The sequence below is a fragment of the Hordeum vulgare genome, chromosome 3H (genome assembly GCF_904849725.1).
Source record: "Hordeum vulgare subsp. vulgare chromosome 3H, MorexV3_pseudomolecules_assembly, whole genome shotgun sequence".
NCBI classification, from domain to species: domain Eukaryota; kingdom Viridiplantae; phylum Streptophyta; class Magnoliopsida; order Poales; family Poaceae; genus Hordeum; species Hordeum vulgare.
This window is the reverse complement of record NC_058520.1, coordinates 511,007,973-511,025,562: the sequence shown is the minus strand read 5'-3', so window position 1 is coordinate 511,025,562 and position 17,590 is coordinate 511,007,973. Positions and strand designations below refer to the sequence as shown.

General features: G+C 45.6%; 1 protein-coding gene and 1 pseudogene across 2 annotated transcripts; one reads left to right on the top strand and one right to left on the bottom strand.

The window, feature by feature from the left end:
* The first annotated feature begins 1,820 nt into the window (after window positions 1-1,820).
* On the top strand, window positions 1,821-4,960 carry LOC123440336 (sphingosine kinase 2-like). The gene is made up of 10 exons (XM_045116907.1): window positions 1,821-2,252; window positions 2,504-2,626; window positions 2,740-2,840; window positions 3,308-3,380; window positions 3,498-3,584; window positions 3,678-3,755; window positions 3,854-3,924; window positions 4,019-4,288; window positions 4,380-4,502; window positions 4,630-4,960. The coding sequence occupies exons 1-10, from the start codon at window positions 1,922-1,924 to the stop codon at window positions 4,825-4,827; spliced, it is 1,455 nt and encodes a 484-aa protein (XP_044972842.1). The 5' UTR covers window positions 1,821-1,921; the 3' UTR covers window positions 4,828-4,960.
* Window positions 4,961-9,079: 4,119 nt separating this feature from the next.
* LOC123441943 lies at window positions 9,080-16,862 on the bottom strand (annotated as a pseudogene). Its single transcript, XR_006630455.1, has 2 exons — window positions 15,914-16,862; window positions 9,080-13,148 (listed from the first exon to the last, which is right to left on the bottom strand). The product of XR_006630455.1 is annotated as a putative disease resistance protein RGA3 (transcript).
* Between the last annotated feature and the right edge of the window lie 728 nt (window positions 16,863-17,590).

The window sequence follows — 17,590 nt, the reverse complement described above, 5'->3', positions numbered from 1 at the left end:
TAAATCATCATGACTAAATTAATTAATTAATACAAAAAGTTCATCACACGTTAAAACCAAAGTAGCGTAGTGACCATACATATATAGTTCTCATAAAAATACACACTAAAACCAACCATAAAAACTCTCTCTAATTAATGCATTTAAAAACAACAACAAATGCGATCAAAATCGCAACAAAGGTAACAATTGACCCGATGGCATAATGATACCAAGCCTCTTTACTAATTGCATATTTTCTAATCTTTCTAACCTTCAGGCGCATTGCGTCCATCTCGCTCTTGTGACCATCGACGACACCGGCAAGAACCTTTTCCAAGGTCATCTTCTCTCTTTCAGTTTTTTCCAACCTTTCTTCAGTTTTTTTCAATCTTTCTTTCAGGCCAACATTTTCTTGTTCAACTAAGTGTAACTTCTCAACAATAGGGTCGATTGGCATTTCCGGTTCCACTACCTCCTAGATAAAAATATCTATGTCAAGTTGGTCGACGTAATTAATTGTCATATAATCAGGAAATGAAAATATGTAGTTATAAAAGATAATATACCACATCCGAATCATAGACTGGACGAGGGCCAACGGGGACGGATATCAAAACCATGGCGCTATACATATAAAAAAAATCTTACACAATAAGAAAATTATATACAAGTAAATATGTAAATCATACAAATCAAAATTTGTTTTGGTAAATAAAAACAATAGGCTCACCAAGGTGTGTCGGTGACGGGGCGATCGACGGCGGTGAGGAAGGGGACAAGGCGCGCGACACTAAAAAAACCACAAATCATAATTAAATTTGAGCTCAAATTGCATATGTATACATAACAAATGATGAACTCTCTCTAGCTTAGGCATTTCATCAAACACCTAGCTAGCACAACAAAAATGAAATGAGCAAGAAAACGAGCAAAACTTGCAATGCCGGAAGAGGGAATGTTGATGCTAACCGTAGGACCGATGGGTGCCAACAATCTTGACAAATGGTGGAGAAAAATGGGGATGGATTAGAGCTCCCAAGAGGAAGGAGAGAGCAAAAGTGGAGTTGAGCTCGAGCTGGAAAAAATGGAGCTGAGCTCGGGGTGGAATATAGGGGAGGGCTTTAGGACCGGTTTGTGTTAAAAACCGGTGCTAAAGGGTCTGACAGCGGGGCCCCGCAGTTGCTGCAAAAATGAGAAAACCTTTAGCACCGGTTTGTGATACAAACCGGTTCTAAAGGGTATGTCCACTGGGCCCCCTCCCTGCAGCAAACGGTCCAAAAACCGGTCCTAAAGGCCTTGCGGCCATTTGCTGCAGGGAGGGGGCCCAGCGGACAGACCCTTTAGAACCGGTTTATATCCAATCCGGGTCCAATGTGGTTGGCTTAATGCCCTGTTTTCTACTAGTGTTAGTGGATTTGCTTGATTTCGGTCTTTGTTCGTGTGTCTACATGTTGGATCGTTTAGATCTACTATATTTCTCTTCATCAACGATGGTTGTTACTCTGATCCATTGATCAAGTTGGGTCTTAGCACAACGACTTTTCAAACAGAGGTCCGACTTTTGTAAGGAAGCGACGATGATGGCGGTAGACAGCACGGCTCGCTCCAGTGTGTGTAGTTATGGGCATGATGAATAGATAGGAGGTTTTCTAACAAAAAAGTTCAAACGATCTATTGACAACGTATGCTTATTTTCCAAATCCAAAAGACAACGTACGTTTTCTCTGGTCCAAAATACTCAAACACACGGCAACAAGCCGGTGACTGGAGAGCCCGCGAGCAGCACGCAAGTCGGAAACCCACCCGTACGTGACGGGTCATCACGATCCGCATCTCCATCCCCAACTCCTCTTCCCTGCTGCGCGGGCCCAACTCGGCGCCAAAAAATCCATCTCGCATCTCACGCTCGTCTAAGCTCTCTCTCTCTCTCTCCCCCGCCATGGAAGACCGGCAAGCCGCCGGCGTCGCCGCGACCAAGGTCCGCGTGAACGGCACGCCGGCCGAAGCTACGCTCTCCACCACCACCACAGGCGGTTACCCCGAGCTCCGGTGGCGCTGCGCCGGAGCCACCTCCCCGGCTCGGAGCCTCTCGCTGGAGGCCGACGTGCTCGGAGCCGAGGCGAGCGGCAAGGAGGTCGTCGTCAGGGCCTTCGTGCGCGCCAGGCCGGGAGGGAAGCGGCGCAGGAGGGAGTACGTGTTCGAGATGGCCGACGGCGAGGGCGCGGCCGCGGCGTGGGGCGAGACGCTGCGGGGCTGCTTGGACTCGTTCGGTACGTGCCTTTGGTGCCTCCGTCCGTCGTGCCGTGCCGGCCGGTCACCACGCGACCAGCCTAAACCGTCTCGGATTTTTTCGATTCCTCTGATGCTCCACAGTGCTTCTCTTCTCCAACCTAGATGCGACGAGCTGCCTGCTCCTCTGTTTTATCAACTACTCCTCCGTAATATTTTTCTGGCATTATACCAACTGTTCCTAGTTTAACAACGAGCCGCTCCATATCTTGTGACGAACATGTGATAATAGGCCGGCCCAAGAGACTGTTCGTCCTCATCAACCCCTACGGCGGCAAAAGACGGGCGAGCAAGATCTACGAGGCGGAAATCAAGCCCCTGTTCGAAGCCGCCGGCGTCCAAGTCACAACGCAAGGTAAGGTTCTCCATGGTTTTTTTGAAGCGATCTTCGTCTTCTCTTCCTACATTCTTGGCCCCTGCGGTTAGTCTGATCCGTCTGGTCCGTTGCTTTGTTTCGTTTTGTTTCAGAGACCCGGTACCGGGGGCATGCCCGGGAGGTGGCGTCCTCTCTGGATCTTGCGAGATACGACGGGATCGTCTGCGTCAGCGGCGATGGCGTCCTCGTGGAGGTTGGTAACAAACTAAAATAATACTCAGTTGTGTTTAGCTTTGCATGGTTGGCATGGAACGGCACGACATGACACGACTTAGAATCCGCAGCGTTGACTCTAGTAGTTGGCATCCGATATGGAGCTGTGAGTTGACTTGACATGATAATGGATCTTACAGGATCATCTTGCCTGCAAGGCTGGCGATGCCAACCAAACTAAAAAAAAACTGGGATCTGTTAACAGCATCTGATGCAAATTTAGCTTGAGGAGTTCTTGGTGCCTTCAAATCTAACTCATTCGCAGAAAAAGGGAAAAGGAAAAAAAAATCTACCCCCTCCGTCCCAAAATAAGTGTCGCAAATTTGCTACTTAAGCAACGACACTTGTTTTGGAACGGAGGGAGAAATAAAGAAGACATAGAAAATGTCTTAAATGTTGTAAGTTTCTCATTTTCTTCTTCTTCTCATGCTGACATTTCTGGCATAGCTTGTCAATGGAATTCTGCAAAGATCAGACTGGGAGGAAGCAATAAAGATGCCAATTGGGGTGGTTCCAGCTGGTAAAGAACAATTGATCTTTTGTTTAGCTGAATACCGATCGATCTTTGGTCAGACACTGGTAGCACAAGAAATTCTGAAAGTGCTCAAACATGTGTGCTGGCTTGTTATTTATGCAGGCACAGGAAACGGCATGGCTAAATCACTTCTGCATGCTGCCAGCGAGACGTGCTCTGTTTCGGACGCCGTATTTGCCATTATCAAAGGTCCTTGTGTATACTTTCAGGCACATAATATACGTTTCCATGTCAGTTTCAGATAGAGAAATCTGATGGAACAACAACTCTCTCGTTGCGTAGGTCACAAGCAGGCCTTGGATGTCTGCACTATAGTGCAAGGGGAAAAGACTGTATTCAGCGTGCTGTCAACTACATGGGGTACGCAACCATGAAATAAAACAACAATGTATGTCAACTTCCAATGGAGCTTCTACGGACGCTGGATCTAACTCTTTCATGGAAAAAAAATCAATCAGGTTTGGTGGCCGATGTTGACATCGAGTCTGAGAAATACAGGTGGATGGGGAGCGCGCGTTTCGACTTTTATGTGGGTGTTCTTACTTCTTCTTTTTTGTAACAACTCCAAATATATTGGAAACTGATGGCTCACATCGTAACGAGTTCTTCTCGATTCATCTCAGGCTCTGGTTCGCATAATAAACTTGCGCCGATACCGCGGAAGCGTCCACTTCGTGCCTGCCCCGGGCTACGAGGCATACGGAGATCCCGTCAAGGAAGCCGAGAATCCCATCATGGAGCAAAATGGGGAATCTCGGGCGTGTTCTTATCAAGGCCCTTCGGCCGAGTTTCAAGTTTCAGACTGGAGATCCATCGATGGCCCGTTTGTGGGCGTGTGCGTGTACAACGTGCCGTGGGCTGCTGAGAACGCCATGGCAGCTCCTGAAGCCAAGGTAACATTTTCCAATGGTGATCTGATCGAGCTCCATGTCTTTCAAGTGTTGGTGTAGTTTGTGTGAGATGCATGGTGTGGCTGTGATGCAGTTCTCAGATGGCTACATGGACGCGGTCCTGCTGAAAGACTGCCCCAAGGCCGATCTTTTGGCTCTGCTGCTGAAGATGAGCGATGGGAGCTACGTGAAATCGCCACATGTTACGTATCTCAAGGTCAGCCATTCTTTCCATGTCAACCTGGTCATCAACTTACAACGATTCAGAACACTCACTGTGCCAACCTTCTTCCATGGAGTGGCTCATCGGTAGGATTTTTTTTTTCACTGGTTTGAATTTGCAGGTGAAATCCTTTCGGTTATCGCCGGGGCAGCTCGTGGAGGATCCGAAAAGGGGCGGCATCGTAGACGTGGACGGCGAGGTGGTTGCCCGAGGAGAAGGAACGTGCGGCCGGAACCAGGATCAAGATTTGATGGCCTATGGTCCTTCTGTTCAGCTGACCGTGCACCAGGGCCTGGCCACTGTGTATTGTCCCAAATGACCCTCCGTTGCTTCTCCTGTCTCCAGAGATTGTTTATCTGTGTAAATTGATTTATTCTTCATTCGAAACCTCAAAGTACACAATTGTATCAGAAGCAAGACTATCAAAGAAAAGGCCGCGCATCTCTGTATAATTCCTTTTTTAACGGGAAAGCTTACTTTATTAATTAAAGGATAGATACATCGTCAGTCAACTGATTGCAAATAAAATCAGGCGGGCATCAATCCAACGAGATGGATTATTAGCACGACCCTATCTAGCCAGCTCATGAGTAACAAAATTTGACTCCCTTATATAGTGCTCAATAGTAAACTTTTCAAAATCTTCTAAAAAATTACGACATTTATCAAAGATTGGCGCTGCCACCATAGAATAACCTTCGTTCGGCCTAATTGCATCCACCATGGTGATATTATTCGATCTCACCACCAAGTTTTGACATCTTCAGGCCTTCAAGCAAAGCTGCCACTTCTGCCGAGTAGACATCACCAACATGTTCTAATCTTGCCATGGAAGCCGACATAAAAGATCCCCGATGATCATGGATGACAACATCACAAGACCCTGTATAATCTTCTTCTGTGAATGAAGCATCAACGTTTAGGACTAGCTGACCTGCCAAGTACGCCGACCATCTGTTGGTCTTGGGTGTGGTTTTTTGCTTTTGCTCCGCGCACATAGTTGATCGTTAGAGCAATCACCGCCATTGTCGTTCGTTCTGGTGATAGTATATCTTCCCCTCGCACGTATTGTCTTTGTTGCCACCATAGGAACCAGCAGCATGTGGATATCAGCTCCGGTAACTCGACCACTCCAGAATATTGGCGCTGATAAGACCCATCTCTTAGAATGAATTCTAGGACCACTGAACCCGCGCGATCAGTCAAAGAAGCAAAATTGATATCAGCTGCAATCCCCAAAGCTTCCCACACTGCTTGTGATCTAGCACATTGGAACAACATATGGAGTAAATCCTCCGTTCCGTCTGTACAGAAAGGGCATTGGGACAAACTTCCCACATGGCGGTTCATTAGTGTACTTCGGTATGGGATTGCATTATGCAAGCATCTCCAGATAAAGATTTTCACTTTCGCTGGAACTTTCAAGCTCCATAGCTTCTTCCAAACTGGGTGGGGCGCTGCGGAGTAGCGAGCCAGACCGCCATCCTCTATATCATAATTCGCTTCCCATTGCTTATAATAGGCAGATTGTACAGAAAAAGTGCCACTCTTCGTGAGGTGTCAAGCAGCATACTGTATCCACCTGATATAATGGGACTTGCATGATACGTCCAACATCAATAGGCCAGAAGTTCTTCCAGATTAACACCTCGTCCCATTCTTCCGTGATTGGATCAATCAACTCATTCACTTTGGTAAGTACTTGGTTTCCTCGTACTGTTAGGACTTTCTTAGGTGCATTATTGGGGATCCAGCAATCAACCCAAATATTTATCTTTTCTCCATTGCCTACCCTCCAAATATAGCCCTTCTTAAACGTTTGGACTCCAGCCCAGATGCTCTGCCACACATAGGACGGCCCCTTCTTTAGTTCACAGTTGAGAATATCTCCTGTAGGGTAGTACTTGGCTTTTAAGACTCGAGCACATAGGGAACCAAAGTTTTCAATTAGCCTCCAACACTGCTTTGCTAGTATTGCGAGGTTAAAACTATGAATGTCTCGGAATCCCATCCCACCTCTCTCCTTTGGTATACACATTTCCACCATGCAAACCAATTCGTTGGTTCTCCTCATCACCACACCAATATTGCGACATTGCATCAGTGATCCCCTTAGAGATTTTCTTCGGAATTTAAATACACTCATCGCATATGTTGGGATGGCTTGGGCCACCACTTTCAACAAAGCTTCTTTACCTCCAAATGAGAGAGTCCTCTCCTTCCAACCATTCACCATTGCTTGTATTCTTTCTATAATCTGTTTAAAACAGTCCACACGGTCCACCCCTATCATGGATGATAGACCCAAATATTTGTCTGAAAAAGACTCTGTCATAATATTGAGAGTTTGACAAATTCCAGCCTTCACCTCCACATCTGTGTTAGGACTGAAAAATATAGAGCATTTTGGTTCACTCACCATTTGCCCTGAGGCTGCACAATACTTCTCTAGAATCCCACGCGGGGTGTTGGCATTATGAGCATCAGCTCTCACGAGAATCAGAGAGTCATCACGAAAGAGTAAATGGGATATCGTTGGAGAATCCCTACACACCTGCACACCATTCAAGTTACCAGGCTCTTCCTCATGAGCGATAAGAGCTGACAGTCCTTCGGCACACAAAAGGAACATATACGGAGAGAGAGGATCCCCCTGTCTCAGGTCTCTCATTGCTAAGAACGACAGAGTTTTATTTGAGTTGAAGCGGACTTTATACTCGACTGATCTCACGCAAGACATTACCATTTGTATCCACTCAGCATGAAATCCCAATTTGGTGGGCATGACCTCCAGAAATACCCACTCAACTCTGTCGTAAACCTTATGCATATCTAGTTTGATTGCACATGTTTCGGACTTGCCCTTCTCCCTCTTCTTCATCGTATGTAAGCACTCATACGCAACTATTACGTTATCAATTATTATGCGCCCTCGCACAAAAGCATTTTGGGTCTCACTAATTATATCTGGAAGAAAAACCTTCAGGCTTGCATTTTTAAGATCACCTATAAACCACATTGCATAAACATATAGGTCTAAATTGGGTGATCTTTTCTGGGTTTTTCACTTTGGGAATTAAGACAATAGTGTTAGAATTCCAAACTTCCAGGATCGTACCTATTAATAGCTGCAAGGATCTCCCATGTTAAATCTCCTCCGAGCAGATGCCGAAACTTTTTACAAAAAATAGAATGCAATCCGTCCGGTCCTGGTGCTTTCAAATCTCCAGTACTAAATAAAGCTTTCCTAACCTCCTCCTCTGTATAAGGTGCCATGAGTGCCTCATTCATATAGTCCGTAACACGCCTTTTAGCTTTATTTATAACATTCATCACTGGTACATTTACATTCATATAGTCTGTATAAGGTCCTGTTACTTTATTTATAGCTTCGTTGTCCTCTCGCCAAACACCTGAATCATCAAGCAAACGTTTAATGTAATTTCTTTTCTTCCTAGGCGTTGCAAAGTTATGAAAGAAATTGATATTTCGATCCCCAAATTTTAGCCAATTAGAACGGCTATGTTGTACCCAATAGATTTCTTCCTTGTCCAGATTTTCCTCTATCTCCATTAGCAGTATCCGCTGCCTGTCCCCCATCAGTGAGAGGGCCCGACTGCAGCATTTACAGCCCCGCCTTTAGTTCCTTCAAGCATCTATGGGGCGCCTTCAAGATCGACCGATCTTATTCATGCATGGATGCATGAACGCTTGCAGTACGCTCTGCAATGGGCGCCATCGGAACTGTATAATTGCTCTTTGCAATGAAGAGACCCGACTCATCTCGCTTCAGCTTCAGTTCCAATTCGGGCCAATCCAAACTGCTCCGCTATTCTGGTAAAGCTTTTCACAGGAGGCCGTAGCTTTTCTCTGGGACTGCTTGTTGCCAGCGATGCCTTCACTTCCCAGTGAGCGCATTTAACTATCACTCAGTCTTTGACAAAGAGGCCCCCAATAACATTGATCCAAAAGTAACTGCAGAAGTTCAGCTACAACACGGAATTACGGGGCTCGGCCCTCCATAAGTACTACTCCCTCCGTTCCTAAATATAAGTCTTTCTAAAGGTTTCACTCATTTTGCTCCGTATGTAGATCTTTAGTAAAATCTCTTAAAAGACTTGTATTTAGGAACGGAGGGAGCACTAGTCTACTACATGAAATTATTGAATGCTAGCGCATCTCAGTACACAAGGGGTAACTTTTACAAGCAACACCAATCTAAAGTAACACACCAAGACAGGATATAACAAATTAACGACAACAATTGTGGAACAGAGATTCAGATTTAGACAAGCGTCGCAACACTGCTGGTGGGGCCGTTCATAGTGGAAGAGTGACGCATGTAGCGGTTGACGAAGGCGGCGGAGAGAGCTCAAGTGCAAGTGAGATTGAGGCGCTCCAACTCTTGACACGCAGTGGGTGGAGACGAGGTCACTGGAGGGGAAGATGTTGATCCTACTGCCTGAAATAAACGAACGAATGGAACTTTGAAACAATGAAGTATTTGAAAGATTAAAAAAATGAAACAAATATTACAAAAGTTCATATTTGCAAAGGCACAGGGGGAAACTTTACCTTTTTTCTTTATATTTGTGACTATGGAAATTCTGTGAATCTCTTCCAGCGGATATGCTCAATCTTTGGCCAGCTTTCCCCGTCAGGTGCTCGGCAGCTCTTCTGCAATACTTCAGAATTCCACACAACTATGTGCTGAAGGGAGGATGGCAGATCTGGTAAAGATGATATATTGGGACACATGTGGATTTCGAGTTTCGCCAGGTTGGAGAAGCACTTCAGATTTCTTGGTAGGGAACTCATCTCGCAATCACGTAACCTCAGGCACTTAACAGGTGTGAAATCTGCTGATTCTTCAAATGAAACGGATGGCTCCTTGCATCTTTCAAGAGACAGAAATGGTGGAACTGTAAAACCTTCAGCCGAGAGCATGTGGTTGAGCATTATGGGGCTGCTAATATAGAGATATTTCTCGACCCGAAACTGTGAAATGCACTTCACATCGAGATTCGGGACATCTGTCAAATGTACTTCGTGAAATTGCAGGAAAGGCAAGCCTTCAAGAAAGCACAGATCAGGGAATATTCCCAGTGATAAGGATACAAGGGAGGTCAGATGACCTATAGACAAGGATGTGGAGCTTCTGCAGCCAAACATACTAAGTCTTTTCAGGCACGGCAAATCACCACTGAAGAAATTATCAGGAACCATGCAATGGTGTATACAGAGCTCCTCAAGAGACAACGGCAATACACCTGCTCCATGTGCCAAGTCTAACGAAGGGCAGGAAATCAATCGAACCTCCGAAAGAGAGGTAGTAGCACGTAAGCCTCCTAATGACTTGAAGCACCAGCAACATTTGATGAACAGGTATTCCAGCTTTGTCAAATTTTGGAGGACCTCTTGCGACGGAAGTGTAGTTAAAGTCATGATCTCCTCTAAAGACAATCTTCTCAATGACGTGAGACCATCAAGACAAACGGCTAATGCCCCATCCGTAATACTGCACGAATAAAGATGAAGTCGACAAAGACCTGACGGTGGAACCAACGACAAGCCGATGCTTCTTCCATAAATGAATTTCATCCTCTGCTCGTGGCAGCATATCCACGCCTTAATGATATCATCTTTCAGCATTACATTGCAATTATCTCTTTCTACAGCACTTGCGATGGTTTTAAGATGTGACATGTCAGCATCCATTAATGTCATCATTTGCTTCAGAGATGAATGTTCTGTCGATAATACTTCCTTAATTTTCGATCCAGAATCCACCTCCCATATCAAAGCAAGTTGTGATGCCAAGTAGTCTGCGCTCATGACGTTCTCCTTCTGATCATGCTGTTCTAGCTCATCATTGGCAATAAACATAAGCAGTGGGCAACTGCTAATTGATAAGTGTGTGAGGGCTGCTGGAAGATAAGATAATGTTTTCAGAGTGCAGACATTCTTGAGCTTCAGTTCAGAGCAATGCCTGAAGAGCTCGGCATTGAGTGGCAGGCCTTCTAACGCACTGCAATTGACAAGCTTAAAAGATTCCAAGTTCTCAAAATGCGAACCCTCAAGTAACCAACGTGGATATGCGGTAGATCTGTAACCCTTGATTTTGAGGCCCTTCAGTTGAGGCGGTGGCATCAAGCCTTCTAGAATCTCCAACTGTAAGCTATCATCTGCATTCATGCCATTATTGCAACTCCAGACAAGGTTCAAGCTTCCGATATGACTTTTCTGATATAGCTTCGCCTCTAAGGCTTCATCCTTTCCAGTGACATTCTCGAGATTTCTGACTCTTAAACTGCCACCAAGCTCTTTCATATCTCTGAGCTGCCGCAACTCACACCCCTTCTGTTTTTGCACACAAAATTCTTTATAATGCTGGAGAAAAGTTAGCTTGCCTACATAAGGGATTTGAGGCAGAGCTACTTCATACATCCTGTATCCCAGATCATGATACCCTTCAAGATGCCGTAACTTGCTTAATTTGCAGAGTTTGTGAGGCAAATTCTTAACTTTATGGTTTAACAGAAGTAACTGCAGGTGGTAAAGAACACATAATGATCCAGGCAATTCGGCTATGGAAGTTCTAATGAGGTTTAAATACCGAAGGTGCTTCAGCTCACCAACAGATTCAGGTAGCTTGTTACTATTGTAGAAGCACAAATAGAGTACACGTAACTTCTTCAAATTTTGCAGTACCTGGTGGAAAACATCACTCACATCATCTGTAAGTGGGTCAATGCAGATAACAGTGCGCAAATGATGTAGCTTGGAGATACTGCGCTGATGTTGTTTCATACTCTCAACTCGAACAGAGAGATGACGGACGGTGCATGGTATTTCTGACATCTCATCATCTTCTAATCTGAAACAGTCTTCTTTAGAGAGCGATTCTGCCAAATCATGAAGAAGATCATGCATAATGTAGTATGTGTCCATAGGTCTTTCAGAAAATGGTTGCAAGAAAGACCCAGAAACCATCTCATTCAGGTAATCCTTTCCAACATCTACCAATCTCCTGTCCTGGTTGCATGGATCAACAAGCCCCTCTGCTATCAGCAAGTGAACCAACTCATCAATGTTATACTTGTGTCCTTTCGGAAACAAGCTGCAATATACAAAGCACCTCTGCAGACGTGGATCTAACTTCTGGTAACTCCACAGCAGAGCTGTTCTAGGCTCACTTAAATTGTCAATTTTTAACGTCAGAGCATCTTTCCAGGAAGGGACATTCATTTTCCCTTTCAACTGGGAACCAACAACTTTTGCAGCCAAAGGAGACTGTCCAAGCCTTTTAGCTATCTCCTCTGCAATCGCTTCTAGCCTTTGAAGCAACAGAGTGTCTCTAATTTGTGCTCCAGTGAAGGCATAGTATTTGAAGAGTGCCAAGAACTGAGTATCTTCCATGCTTTCCAAACGGAGCACCTTTTCACAGTAAAGAGCAGAAGGAAATGTATCCCGTCGAGAAGTTACCAAAACTTTACTTCCCTTGTGCTGAGAAACCAGGGGAGCTAACAGTTGGTCCCATTCCATCTGACTACTCGAATCATCAAACCAAACATCATCCAATACAAGCAAGAATTTCTCTGACTTCTGCAGTATGTCCCTTAATTGGCACTGGAGAGTATCCAGATTATCAAGACGTGGGCACTCCTTCTTAGCTGCGGATTCGATAATCTCCCGTGTATGACGATGGACATCGAGTTTGCGTGAGATGCACACCCACATCCTGACATCAAAATGTTCTTGTACCCTCTTGTTATTGTAAACATGTTGTGCCAAGGTGGATTTTCCCATACCTCCTGCTCCAACAATGGCCAAACCCGCATATATAGCTGAATTAGCCTCAACAGCAACTGGCTTGGTAAGAAGGTCTATTATATTATCACGATCCTTGTCACGACCTATTACTTTCAGAGGTGGTAATGATGTGGCCTGAGGAACAACGGGGCTCTCTGTACTATTACCAGCTGGTATGCAAAGAAGCTCACGCAACTCCTTGCCTTTCACCAGAATGGCCTTCAGTTCATTCAGCTGGTCAAGTAGCTTCTTGTTCTTTGGGAAGAGATTACATAACCTGTTAGAAGCAGTACGCAGAGGCTTCAAGATAGTGCCGATTGATGAGGCACGGGGTGGCGAGGAATCTCCCCCACTCTTTGCTTTGCGCTCGAGGAGGTCGTACTCATGCATGTCCAGCAGGTCTTCGGCTTTGTAGAAGGCTTCTTTGAGCTCCTGGACCCATTTGTCCAACTTGACCCTGTGATGGCCCTTGTTAGCTGCTTCAATCATCAGCTCAAACTGTGGCATGATGGTGGTCTCCAGTTCATGGAGCTCGCTCGCCATGTCAACCCCAAGGTATGTTGAAGCATCTGTGAGGAGCTTCTTCAGGATCGGAGATGCTGCCAATTGCAAACCAACCAGTGCCACCCCTGTCATGGATTTGCAATTTTTTGGGTGTATTTTTCTGCTTCTTGACTTCTGAGAATGCACGGAATCGGGTATAGTGTAAAGACAAAAGACACAAAATGAGGGAAAGCTAGGAGGATATAAACAGGCAAGCAGGTAAAATAACTCCAATGACAGATTTTTTTTTCTCTTTTTCCCTTTTATGGGGGGGTGGGGTTGTGGCTACTTGGATGGTAGGATGCAGGAGGAGATGAAGAAGCGTTAATTCAGGGTAACTGGGCAGAAAATTAACAGGTAGATCACGGTAAACAGGAGCAAGAACTTCTCCCCCTCTTGCTTTTGACTTATTGTTTTTTGGGTATGGAATGACCAAAAGGATTGAAAGAAGGGCAAGGGAAGTGCTTCTGGAGGGGCAAACAGTCAGTGAAGGCAGCAATGGATGAAAAACCTGTGGAAGTGGGAAACAATAGATCAATTAGTGAACTGCAAAGGGAAAATAAACACAACACAAAGGGCAGATTTTCTTTCTTCTTTTGTGCCAACATAAGTATTTCTAGAGGTCAAAAAAAGAGAGGGGGGAACCCAATAACAGGTTAAAACAGCAACGGAAAGATCTGAAGCTTACTCAGATGGTCAGATACTGGAGGGGCATGGCAACGATGGCGGATGCTAGGCTGCTGGAGAGGCCGGTTGGAGCTAGTGTTGTATTACAAGGGAAATGAGATGCAAAACTTTCCAAGCAGCAGGTCAACAAGACTACTGATATGATCCAATGTACACAGCTCTGATCCAGCTACTTATCTTTTCTTAAATTGAGCTGAGCTGGGCCCGCTAAAAAGCTAAACGTAACCACTTTGGATAGCTCTCTAATCATAAAAAACGTGCAAGTGGTCTAGGCTACAACCGATAAAATAAAAACAAGTGACAGTTCATTCATGTTATGAAACTATGAAAATACTCGTTCAAAGAGCATCCCTTGACATATTTCCGTGGTTCCAAATAATCCGATGGTGATAATGGACCTGGTGTTTTAGCACATCAAAACTAACAAAGTCAATGAACTGGTTTACGTTACCTGCTTCTACCATTTTATTCTACCTCACTATCACTGCACTTCCACACTTTCCAAGTGCCATGTTTCAGTTCAGAAAGCTATGAGCAAGAATAAAGCATGACTCTATTGTTCTTCGACTACAGGAAATCCATGAAGATGTATAATTTACAAATGGGTAACACAATTTCCATCAAACTGGGGTGATATGATTCACCACCAGATTGGGTTCCGTGAAAACGCAAACCAGAGGAAGGTGAGATGAGACTGGGAAAAACGTCCTGCCAAGCATCATGTCAGAATAATAATTAGTTAATGACTCCTAGTTTTTTTTTGGTTCCTACTATAAGCTTACAAATTCAAACGAGCTTTGAAAATCACACATATACTCCCTCCGTTCCTAAATATAAGTCCTTTTAGAGATTTCACTAGTGGAACCTCTAAAAAGACTTATATTTAGGAATGGAGGGAGTAATTCAGTAGAAGGTCTAAGGTTCACATCTGAAAATTGCACTTAAATTATTTTTCAACCAGAACCAAATTAGGCATGTTAAAATATCTGAAAATTTATTCAGCTTCCAAAATTCAGAAAATAATGCGGAAGAACACCAAAAGATCAGAAAAATACTCCCTCCGTAAACAAATATAAGAGCATTTAGATCACTACTTTAGTGATCTAAACGCTCTTATATTTGTTTACCGAGGGAGTAGCATTTACATTCATACGACATAACTCTGCTTAGAGGTTTTGGGTGTCTATTTGGTAAAGGAAGAAAGCACACTATCGAGCGCTAGTCTAAGGAATACGCATGTTAAGAGAAATAACCTGCATTACAGGCATATGTTCTACTATCAGTTACCATTTCCTACGAGGAAGAATTGGAAGATTAGCAGGCATATGCAAGAATTCTACAATGAATGCACATCACAAACGAACATTGCACAATTGTACCGTATATAGCCAATATGCAACAGAATCCATCGACGAGAGTCAACCTTCCACCAAAAAATGCATTTTCATCATTGACAAACAACAGAGTATAATCCATATTACACATGTGGATGGCACTGCGGTAATGATCCAACGACCAGAGTACAAAGAAAGGAACAATTCAGAAGTAAGCCTTGCAAAACCATTATTGACATCAAGAAGTACAGTGTTGGAATACACTATCTGTACAAAACTATTGAATCAATGATGCAATTTGGTTAACCACGCATGTAGACACATCATGACTTGTATTTTCATAACTGAACATCCATGTATCTTTGGGCCAGTCCAGGATAAGCAAGTCCAAAAAGCTAAAATACCAATGCAATCAGCGCCACCTGTCCTAATTAAAACAAGATTGTTCTTGCAAACTGAAAGATCACAATATCCACCAAGAGAGTGAAATATAAATTACCACTTATTGCTCCATATTACTGACAGAGAAGAAACATATCCAATAGAAAAGACAAAGGCAAGCATTCTACCATCAACGGACATCAGGGAGAAACACTGCACCACATATAATAATTATATGCAGCAGAATCCATCTGGGGCTTTTTCGTAAAATTTGCTCTGTTATTGACAAAGAATAGAACACAATCGAAATTACACATATATATGACCCACAGTAGCGGGTCAAAAGACAACATGTTAACAAACTAGAAACATAGGAACAGTTCAGAACAAAATTGATCCTTTGCCCACAAACCAGCAATGGGAAGCGAGGCCATAAACACACTGTACGCTGAATACAATCAAAGGTCCCTATAATGAGTATGAAACAATCGATCTGTATGTAGGGGGGCAACTTTCGATAAGATTGGCATTGTTGTTGACAAACGGTATAGCGTGAGCCAAATTACACATATCTATACCACTGCATGAATGATGCAAAGACAAGAGCATGGCAAAACAGAAAGAAGAACCAACTCCGATCATTCTTCACATGCCAGCAGTGGGAAGCGAGGCCATAAACGCACTATAAGCTGATTCCAGATCAAAATTGAGCTGTCTGGCCTGCTGATCTGTGAGCTCGTCCCCAGCCCCCATCTTATGCAGCCTTGCGAGCCACTCGTTCACCTTGACCTTCCCCTCGAAGTCGGGCGGCAGGACGGTACCGAGCTTCCCCATGGAGGTGGAGAGGTCGTGGAGCAGGGGGCGGACCTGGTCGTTGGCGAGCATGTTGAGCTTGAGGGCGTCCATGGCGGTGATGAAGCTCTGGACGCACTGGGCGATGGCGGAGGCGGAGGCCGCGGTGGCGGGCGGAGCGGAGGAGGAGGCGGTGGCGGCGCGGAGCTCGATGGTGGCGGGGACGCCGGACTGGACGAGGCGGTTGAGGGCGGCGGGGCAGTCGAGGCGGTAGGCCTGCACGAAGCGCGGTATGGTGACGACCCCGGCGAGGGAGGAGGATAGGGAGTTGAACTGGGAGATGAGCTTGAGGCAGTCGGCCTCGTAGTCGGCGGCGGAGACGAGGTCGCGGACGTAGGCGCGCTCCAGCTTCTCCGTGGCCTTGATGATCGCGTACAGGTCGGCCAGGCTCTCCAGGAGCTCCCGCTCGCGCTTGTCGTTCCACAGCTTCACCTCCATCGGCGCCGGCGAGCGGGGCCCGTCTCCGGCCTCCCTCCCTCCCTCCCCCTCCCCGTCGACCGAATTTGGGAGCTAGGGTTTGGTGGCGTCGCGCGAGATTGGGGATGAGGGGGACAGGGTGGGGAGGAAGCGGCGTGTGGGGGGAGGTTTGGGAGGACGAAGAACTGCGAGGGGTTTCGTGTAAAGTGTGGAGTCCTTGATGCTTCTCCACACGCGACGATCAGTCGCCGTGGGTGCACGCGTTTATCCTACCTTTCTTCCGAAGCTTTCTTTCGCTGCTAGTCGGCCAACCAAAAGCAAAGACGAATGACAATTGCATGGCAGCTTCGCCTGCTTGTGGCGAGGGCATCTTCAAGCGGACCCGGAAACCTTATGAAGTAATGATCAGCATCACGGAAGTTATTCCACGTGGTGGTGTTCCGGTACGCGAGACGGTCTGAATGATTTTTTTTCGTAAATCGAAACCAAACGTGATGGAGGTTTGTAGGAGTACGGACCGCTACTTCGTCCCGATTCTAACCGTCCTGGCCCATAAAAAAACCCTATTCCCTCTTTCACACGTTTTTCGCCCGACGCGAGGTGTCCGCATTCGTGCCGTTGTAGAACGGACCGTCTCTATTAAAGAGCGGACGTGACCTCTCAGCGACGTCAACACTGAAGCGGCTCGCCGGCCGAGGGCGCCGCCCACGAGGTGTCTTCGGTGTTCACGTTTGTTCAATGCCGGAGACACGTGACTGGGCGAGACGGAACGAATATCTACCACGCCCGTTTAATGTCACATTCGTTAGTGTGACGCCATTAAGCAAGCTCGTCGATCCAGAAACCCACTCCGTCGCCTCGCATTGACGACTGGCCTCACCGAAATCCCCTATTTAAGGGCGGCCACACCCGGCTATCTCGACAACACAACACATCCACTTCACATCCTCCTCCCTTGCATCACATCCACCACGGATGCACGCGACGAAGCTCTGTGAGACAACCTTTCCACGAGTCCACGCGACGAAGCTCTGTGAGACAACCTTTCCACGAGTC